Source organism: Caenorhabditis elegans, chromosome X, assembly GCF_000002985.6.
Source record: "Caenorhabditis elegans chromosome X".
Taxonomy (NCBI): domain Eukaryota; kingdom Metazoa; phylum Nematoda; class Chromadorea; order Rhabditida; family Rhabditidae; genus Caenorhabditis; species Caenorhabditis elegans.
In genome coordinates this window covers 1,231,279-1,240,708 of record NC_003284.9, presented here as the reverse complement: position 1 = coordinate 1,240,708, position 9,430 = coordinate 1,231,279, and the positions used below count along the sequence as shown (strand labels likewise).

The window sequence follows — 9,430 nt, the reverse complement described above, 5'->3', positions numbered from 1 at the left end:
TATTTCGAAGTTTAAAAACATGGTGAAAATTCATATTTCTCCTGACATTTCTGAAGTTGACCATATTTTTTTAAAACGAGATTTGGCATGTCAGTAGTTCAAACATAAAGCAGTGCTCAAAAATTTCCAAAGTGTTATCCAAATTTAGCAAATTTGCTTCACAGAGTTTTTAAAATAAACTGAATTGGTGAAGCTCCAGTGGGGAAACTTTGGTAAAACCACTCTTATGGTACCAAAATAATCAAATATCATAGTTAAACTTTTCAAAAAAAAAACGGGAAATTTTTCATTTACTGTCAAAAGGTAACAGTTTTTGCCGCTGATAAATTTGAGAGTCGGCCTAAAAAATGTTTTTCCACAATTTTCATACTTTATTATAATTTAATTTAATTTAATTTCATACAATATTGTTCTGGATTTCATTTAAAGCTCATATTTTTGAAAATTTGACATTTTGCCAAAACTTTGACTGGAAATATAAAAAAATCTAAGGTCGTTTTGGAAAACTATAAGTTTATTCAGACAAAATCCCCACTGGCACTACACTACCTTACTTTGTCGAAATACTTTGTATATAGTGAAAGCTTTAAAAAAACTGATACTCCATCTTTTAAAACTCAACACTTCGAAGAACACCTACATGTCGTCTAAAAATATAGTTTTTTAAAGCATAAATAATACATATTTTGGTCCGCTCCATAACGAAAACTTTACAAATGTCATTTGAGATGTTCCAGTTATTCATAAGATCACATTGGTCAACTCAAATATCTGCGCCCTTAAAAACAAAATATGCATGTTTAAGCGATTTTTAAAGACAGTTTTTTTAATATTCGAACATGTATTGAGTTTAGTGTTATAGGTTTTTTTAAATGTTTGTTGGCGATGTTTAGGAGAAAATGTCACAAAACAAAATTGGGGATTAACATAATGCGGAAGTGTTGGTTTTGTTCAAAAAACAGAAAAAAACAAACATGAAACTAGAATTTTCACTAGATGTTTTTTTTTTCAGAATTCACATTTTTTTACATTTCTCTACTTTTTGGAGTATTTTTTTTTAGGATTGGAAAATTTTTGGTACTGCAATTTAAAAAAATCTTGAACAATAAATAAATAGCTGTTCAAAATGTAGACTCAAAATACTGTAATTTTTTTTCGAAATTTGTTTTAGCATATTGTGCACCAACTCCTCTAAGAATATTCAAACAAAACATAATATTACAATTTCTCTAAGGAACATACTAGAAAACAACATATCTTAGAGATTTTCTGAAATTAAATTTTGGTTTCTACCAGAGATTGGAAACTTTCAGCAATCGGTAGTTTCGCCATATTGGTAAAATTCGCATTTTAAGAAATTGTCAAAATTGCTGAAATTTTCCGATTGCTACACATTTCGGAAATTTTCAAACTCAAAGATTTTTTTTAAATTTAGACAATCTGCTGAATTCAAAATCTTTCGGCAAGTCTAACATTTTCATCTGTAACGTGGAATTTCACCAAAATGAATCTACCTGTGCCGTGTATGTAGTATCTTTTTTTTGTTGCTAACACCAAAATTCATCTCAACATACTTTTTTGTCCGCTCGTGCTACTAGTGACAATCAATGTTACTCCGTTATACTCCCCTCGCCCCATCAGTGTGCTTTTGTCAAGTGGGTTGCTAGCGAAAACGTAGAGGTTATTTTCAACACACACACACACACTGCACACTGTTCTCATCTCTCAAGAGCCAGCTCGCAAAAAATTTGCTCATGAACCTTGCCCCCGATAGACCGACCAAATCAGATACTTTCAAGTTTCAGACTCCTCAACAAATGACCGACTTCAATATTGATCAATACGAGATTACGGTCACAGTCGATGATAGTTCCAGCGCTAAGGACGAAGACGAGGGCACGATCAAGCCTAAGTTGTATCCTGTAAGGTTTCAATTTTTGTGTTAAAAGTGTATGTACTATTTTGAATACTGTATATTAATTTTTTTGTAGTTTTTCTAAGCTTAAGCCTGAGCCTGTGCCAAATCGTAATACTACGGCTAACCTTACGCCTAAGCCTAAGACTAATCTTAAAACTACGCCTAAGCCTAAGCCTTAGCCTAAACCTATAAGCTTTAACCTACAACCAAGTCTTGCAGTTATCACTGTGACGAGACATATAATTAAAAATTAACTACCAAATACATTTTTCAATAAAGAATATTAAGAATTTTCAGGATTTAAAAAAGCTAAACAAAACCACCGAAGATAACGATAAAACGACAGATTGTACGATAGTTTTAAAGCCGAGCCCGACACCGACCCAGGAAAACACAGAAACCCCAGAAAATCCTCCTGAAAAGGCTCCAGAAAATGCGAACTTCCGAGAATGGCTTCTTGACAATTTGAGCTATCACAGAAACTATAATCCAGCGAAAATTGCATTGGTGGGCAAAGAAAAAGTTTAAAGAAAATCGAAGCAAATTTCAGATCGAAGAAATCTCAGAAGTACGATGTGTAACCTATGAGGAACTTGTCGATGGGTCCAAACGAACTGCAAACTACATGTCACATCACGGTGTTAAAAACGGAGATCGAATCTTAATGTGCATGGAGAACACTGTGGAGTACGTGTTGTACCAACTCGGTGGCTTCCTGCTTGGTGCGATTCCAGTACTAATCAATCCAAGCCATATTGGTAAGGTTTTGTCGTTATCATTTACTATATATAAAGCGCTTATTCCGTTTGTCCATAGTTTGTAGTCTATGTAGTCTTTGCAGTCTGTGAAGTTTTAGCTTCTGGAGGGATAGTGAGTTGGCGTTAGTGTAGGGATATAGTCGGGGTGCTGTAGTGGTACAATAGTGGTGCGGTAGGAGTACTGTATGATTACCGTAGTTTCAGAAAAATTAGTTTTCAGCCCCAGAAGTCGGGGGCCGCGCCGGAGGTGCGGTCCACGGCTGGTAGTTTTATATAGTACTAGCAATTCTGAATGAAGCTATCTAGAAATTTTTCAAAAATGCTGAAAATTTTCTAAAATTATCTAAGACTCCCCATAAGATACTAGACCAATTCATGAAACGCACTGACCAATTTTTTTGCACTGACCAATGTTTGGAACGCACTGACCTAATTTTGGATTGCACTGACCAAATTATTTCTTGCATTCTACCGCTCAATCCAACTCGACTATCTGTATTTCAAAATTCTATATTTTGTGACCAGCTGCAAAGTTTCCAAGTAAAGTACCCCTTTACGACACAAATTTAAAAATTTTCATGCACACTTTTACGGAAAATGTTCTTTTTTCAGCTTCCGAAAAACTCAGCGACATCGGCTGCACAACAGCTATCGTGGATTTTGAGCACTACGGCCACATGCTCAGAATTTCACAAAGTACACTTCAAAGTATTGAGGTCAGCTAGTCATACTTACTAAAAAACTGCCAACAACACGATTTTTCAGAGAGTGTTCGTTTTGGCCGAGGATATTGCTGCGATTAGTCTTGCTCGGCACGTTTGGGTGATTGATGCTTTTGGGTTTTTAGGATTCCCACCAAACTATGTCTGCGACCAGTTTATTGAAGAATCGAATGACAGTGTGGCATTTATTATACCCGGAAGGTAACTACTATAAAAATGAGCAGCCGACTTTGGCGGGGCCGCTCAAATACTGGATGGGGCTCTCAAGTTAGCATGTTAGGTGTCTTAATCAGGCAGCCGACAAAAGTTGAGGCATGCTGTCGGGAGTTGCCTGATTTTCAGATTGCTCCTGACTTAAGTTGAATTTCTGAAAATTCATTGACAAAAATAAAACACAAAGATCTCATTAATTTCCACGCCGCGTATGATGGCAAACTATGTACAGCTAGGGTGGTGTTGTTTCCTGTTGAATTGTAACTGCGGTTTTACTGCAGTACAGAAGTGAATATTAAAATAAAACTCACATTTTTCAGTCTGGAAAACGATCAATACATCTCACATTCACAGGAAAGTGGATTCCACCTGTGCCACGACTACTTCGAGCAGCTATTTGGTATGCTAAAAAAAACTGAACAGCTTGGATCCAAAAATCACCTAATCACTGACGGGCTTCACTGTCATGACGCTTTATCCTACCTCTACACAATCCTTACAAAAGGCGAAAGTTGTATACTTGCGGAGTCGACGATGGATGTCTGGAGAGCGTCTTTATTAGATCGAATCGCTGGGATTATCGAGCAATATAAGGTTGGTTTTAAATGTTTTTGCATGTGTGCACTTAACATTTTTTTCACCCAGACAATCAATTTGTGCTCACAGGCTTGTATTGCCAAAAAAACTTGAAATTTTTGAAATTAAAATGAAAGTTTTTAGGTTACCCTACTCTTCTCAAACTCCCAACTGCTGAAATGTTTTATCAAATATGAAGTTCACAAAATCTACAACTTATCATCACTCGAAGTAAGCCCCATTTTCATTTTTATTTCCATAACCCAACATCTCATTCAACTCCTATTCCAGATTGTAGCCAACCATGGGGCTGTGGTATCAGTGGCCACTGCCAAAAAAGTCAAGAAAATCTTAGACGTCACCCTTATCCAAGCATACTCTGCCGCAGAGTTTGGTGTTGCCAGTTTTGGAGATTTTGATGAAACATTGGATAAGCAGCTCGTCAACTGTGGGCACTCAATTGATGATGTCAAAATCAAAGTAGTCAGCGAAATTTTCAAATATTAGAAAAAATCGTAATTTTTTTTTTCAGATAGCCCATATGGAAACTGACAAGGAAATGGCAAAGGGGAAGTGGGGGCAAGTTATTTTGAGTGGGCGGCAGTTGCTCAAAGAGTACATTGGAAATAAGGAGCTGAACACAAGTAGGAAGTTCGGAAAGTCGTGGTTCAAAACTGGTAAGTTAAAAAAATTCATTCAAGTTCGGTTTAGACCAGGGCTGTGCGGCAACTGAGATTTGCGGCAACCGGCAATTGCCGAAGTTGCCGAACCCTAAAAATTTCGGCAACCGGCAATCGCCGAAGTTGCCGAACCCAAAAAATTTCGGCAACCGGCAACCAGGTTTCAAAATTTGTTTTGTTGAAATTATATTTTTGAGTGATTGGCAAAAAGTATGGTCGTTTTTTTTTCGTTTACAGTGAAATTTTAGAAGTTTTAAGGCTCTCTGAGTGCTTTTTTCTGAGCTATAAAATGTGTGACATTGATATCGGCAGTTGCTGAAGTTCACAGGCAAAGCGGGTACGGTCCGTTTACGGATCTTGGACCGGGAACGGACCATTAACGGGCGAACTACGGATATGAAAAGCGGGACGGACCAATTACGGGCAATCTACGGGGAATGTAAAAAATGGCCATTAAGAGGAAAAAATGGATTTTAAGAAAACGAATTTTTTTAAATACCTATGATACCAGTTGGCTAATTCAAGCATTTTTACGTCGTTAAATGCATTATTTAGAGCAAAAACCACATTTACCGACCGAGATGGCTCTTGAGCCGTAGTTGGGCCGTTTCCGGTCCGTAGACGGTCCGTCGCCGGCCCGTAGACGGACCGTAAATGAACCGTCCCGAGCACCAAATTTTTGTTTTTGAAAATTTCAGGTTCTAGCACGGAAAAAGTGCTCAAATTAGCCAAAGGAGAGTGTAGGCACTTCAAAAACTCCATTTTCATGAAAAAATTTTTTCGTATTATCCTCCGTTTTGGAGATCATCCGTAGTTTGGCCGTAGCCGGTCCGTAGATGATCCGTAAATTAACCGTCCCAATCGGCAAAACTGCACTTTTTAAAACTAAACCTTGAATCAGGCAAAAAATTAGCCAACTGGCTACAATGAACCAAATAGCATTGTAGGTACTTCAAAAACACAATTTTCATGAAAAAAAAATTCCTCTGGGCAACCATTTTGTCTATCATCCGTCCAACTGGTCCGTACTCGGCCCGTAATCGCATGCAATCTAACTGAGGCTATTCAGCATGACATTGTGTGTAAAAGAGGTTATATTAATGTAATCCTATAAACATATCAATAAAAAAGATGAAATGCCACAATTGGGTAGATACTGTGTATACGCAACGTTCACTCTCTCTCTGCTGGTATTCTTCAGCTGAGCAACAGGAGCATTTTTTGAAATATCATAAAATATTTTACTAACAATACATTCTGGAATCATTCCTGATATCGTTTCTGTTCCGTGTGTATTTTAAGAAATTAAGGTATCATTCAAGTAGAACGCATATACCTTATTTCCTCTATTAGTATTGTAACCCGGTCCAATCGAAAATTAGTCTTGCATGCAAGACGAATAGAGGAAATATGGTAAGTACCATTTCTGTATTACATGTAGATGGAGCACGTATAGGTAGATGTTGAGAAATATGCGAAATAAGTTCTGAACTACACGAAACTGTCAATTGTTATCGTTCGCTTTCATATAAGCCCAACGGCAAGATGGAGAATCAGAAACTACTGAAAATACAATCGAAAAAGTTGGTGTAAGACGTGAAAACCAGAAGAAAATGCGCGAGCGCGAGCTGATCGCTATTTATGCGAAGTCTATTGATTTTCGACTCGTGCGCGAACGGCCAAACGGTAAGGTGATGGGCCAGTAATCAATCGACAGGCAGTGGACAAGTTCAACCCCGGCTGAGGCAGATAGAATTGCTACAACGAAGGATCACCGTAAGACGGTCTGGAGCAAGACCGGAGCTCGGTGGAGCATTGGGAAAGAAAAAGGGGGCAGCTGGAGGGTGAAAAAATTTTCCCATTTTTTAGTCTCCTTACGGTTCAATTACGGTCCGTTGACGGACCGGGAATCGAACCGTGAACTGTTCTTAAATTTGAGCCGTTCCCGGTCCGTGAACGGACCGTTTTGGGCACTTTCCGCTTTGCCTGTGGTTGCCGAACTCAAAATTTTTCGGCAACCGGCAATTGCCGAAGTTGCCGAACCCGGAAAATTTCGGCAACCGGCAACTTTTCGGCAACCGGCAACTTGGTTGTCGGTTGCCGCACAGCCCTGGTTTAGACAACTAAAGATTTGAAAAGTTTCACTTGTATTCGGGATATATTTTGTTCAAGAACCACCGCCGATGGGTACTGTATCATAATTACAAATATGCCTGCGGGGTCTGAAGAAGGTTATTGGAGGATTTGGTACGCTCAAATCCAATCTTGGGACCTAGACCAAAACACATCGAAACCCCGACCAATATCATATGCCGACATCTCACGGGTTCTGCAAATCCGTGAGATGTCGGCAAATCGTTGGGTCTCCTACTTTGAACTGTTCCCATAGCATTTCCGATAAAGATGCGGGGCCTAAATTTTGTGATTCCCTCAATAACCATATTCCAGGTGATTACGGTATGATTGATGAGAATGACAGGGTACATATTGAAGGTGCAATTTCTGATCTTATAACTGCACAAAACAAGCTGGTAAGGCAAATGCATGACCCATTCTCATCTTAACTCAAAGTTTTCAGGTTTCTTCAGAGATGATGGAAAGTATAATATGCGAGCATAAAATGGTCCATGACGTGGTTGTGATGCAAAATGATCAACATGTGTGGTGTGGGGTGCTGCTGAAAAATGAAAATGAAACTCCAAGCGGGGAGACGTTGGAAAAGTTGTTAAAAAGTAAGAAAGTTAAATAGGAAATTGGGCTAGCTTAAAAAAATGAAAGTTTTTTCCAAAAAAGCTGTTGTCATAAATTTTTTACTACTCACGGGCTAAAATCTACATAGATCTTCTTCAAAATACCTTTTTTTAATTATGAAAACTTGGAACATAAAAATATTATTACTCACCATAATAAATTAAATAACTGTTATTTTTCTAGAACACCACATCCCAATGGCGATCAACAAAGTGATAGTGCTCGACTTCATTCCGAGATCAGAAAAAGGGAAAATAATGAGAAAGGAGATACCGTACCTGATGAACTCAGAAAAAGAACCGTCAGAACCAGAAGAATCTACAGAATCTTATATTTGAGTTGTAAAGGGGTATATACCTTTAGTTGGATACTTTGGAACTGGTCATTTTGAAAAATTAAAAACTTTACAATGCAGATAGTTGATGAGTTGGTTTAAGCAGCAAAATTAAATAAATAAATTGGTCAGTTAGCTCTAAAATTAGGTCAGTGCTTTCAAAAAATTGGTCAGTGCGTTTCAACATTTGGTCAGTGCAAAACTCAATTTAAAAGTTTATTTTGCCATTTTGTTTTATTTACTGAACAGACATATTTTTGTTCTAAACTCCAAGTTTCCAAAGTTTTCAGCTATTCCCCTATTGTTCCTCAATCGTTTTATGAGATTAAAATTTGTGAATTCAAATAAATCATAGATTTTCCCATATTCACCCCTTACATCGCACTGACCCTTTTCGTCACCACCTGCGAAGAAGTGAGATGATATGACAAATGATCATGACAACAAATGTACATACACATTTATTGATGGAGAGACACAGATTTTGGGCGTCCGAATTCCCTTGTTCAAATCTCATCTCAAGGTCTCTTATCTGGAAAACGGAACATAATAATGATAACAATGAGATGATGATGAAGAGGAAAAGGGCGTTTATGAGAATTAACATTTTTATTCTTTTTAAGTTTTATATGTATCTCTCGAAGGAGTACAGATACAGGGAAAATCGTCACAAAAATGATTTAATTTTGCGATTTTTTTAAACACAAATATCTTGGATGGTCTTGAGACGACAAATGTTTGCTTCACTAATTTTTCATAATTTCTTTTTTTTTTTCCTCTAACTTTCTATTTTATTCAGTTTGCATAAAAAATTGTTGGCCGAGACCGGGTACCGTATCAAAACAAACTTGCTTCGTTATAAAAATTAATTTTTAGATATGTTCCAGAAAATATTCACAAAAACCTTTTAATTTATTATTTTGGTCAGTGCAGAAAATAAAGTGGTCAGTGCACTCTAAGGTTGGTCAGTGCAAGAAACTAATAACAAACTTTGTTTGTGAACATTTCTAGTCTGCTTAAAGTTTTTTAAAAAGAAAATAACCAAAAATAATTTAAAAACGGACAAACTCATTTTTGGCAAACGAAAAGAAAATTTATTTCAAAAAACAAGCTTAATCTTTTTTAATATCATTATTCTGTCACTTGCATGACGCGTCCACTAAATTTGTAATTTTTTCCTTTTTTCATATTCAGTTTTTTGACTTTGTAATGGAAATACAAAAATTATAGAAAATTAATTTTTTCGAATTTTTCTGAAAATATAATGGAAATTTCTGAAGGTAAATTATGTTTCTAAAATTATTTGCCAGTAAATAAAATAAGAGAATTAAAAATGGAAGTTTGGAAAATTACGTTGAAATAAAAAATATATAAAAACGATTTTTTTTTTCTTAAAAGTTTGTTCGTCGGAAATTTCAACAAAACCAGAGCTTTTGATTTATATACTTTAAAAAAATGATTTTGAGAATAATTAAAAA

The 9,430-nt window shown here is 36.6% G+C and overlaps 1 protein-coding gene across 1 annotated transcript; it reads left to right on the top strand.

Moving 5' to 3' along the window:
* Nucleotides 1-1,805: 1,805 nt before the first annotated feature.
* On the top strand, nt 1,806-7,616 carry C25G6.3 (AMP-dependent synthetase/ligase domain-containing protein; the record flags this gene model as incomplete). The annotated part of the gene is made up of 11 exons (NM_075830.4): nt 1,806-1,922; nt 2,216-2,425; nt 2,469-2,676; nt 3,289-3,392; nt 3,442-3,599; nt 3,932-4,205; nt 4,332-4,418; nt 4,479-4,670; nt 4,720-4,864; nt 7,316-7,398; nt 7,446-7,616. Exons 1-11 carry the CDS (start codon nt 1,818-1,820, stop codon nt 7,614-7,616), a joined length of 1,737 nt encoding a protein of 578 aa, NP_508231.2. The 5' UTR covers nt 1,806-1,817.
* Nucleotides 7,617-9,430: the final 1,814 nt, after the last annotated feature.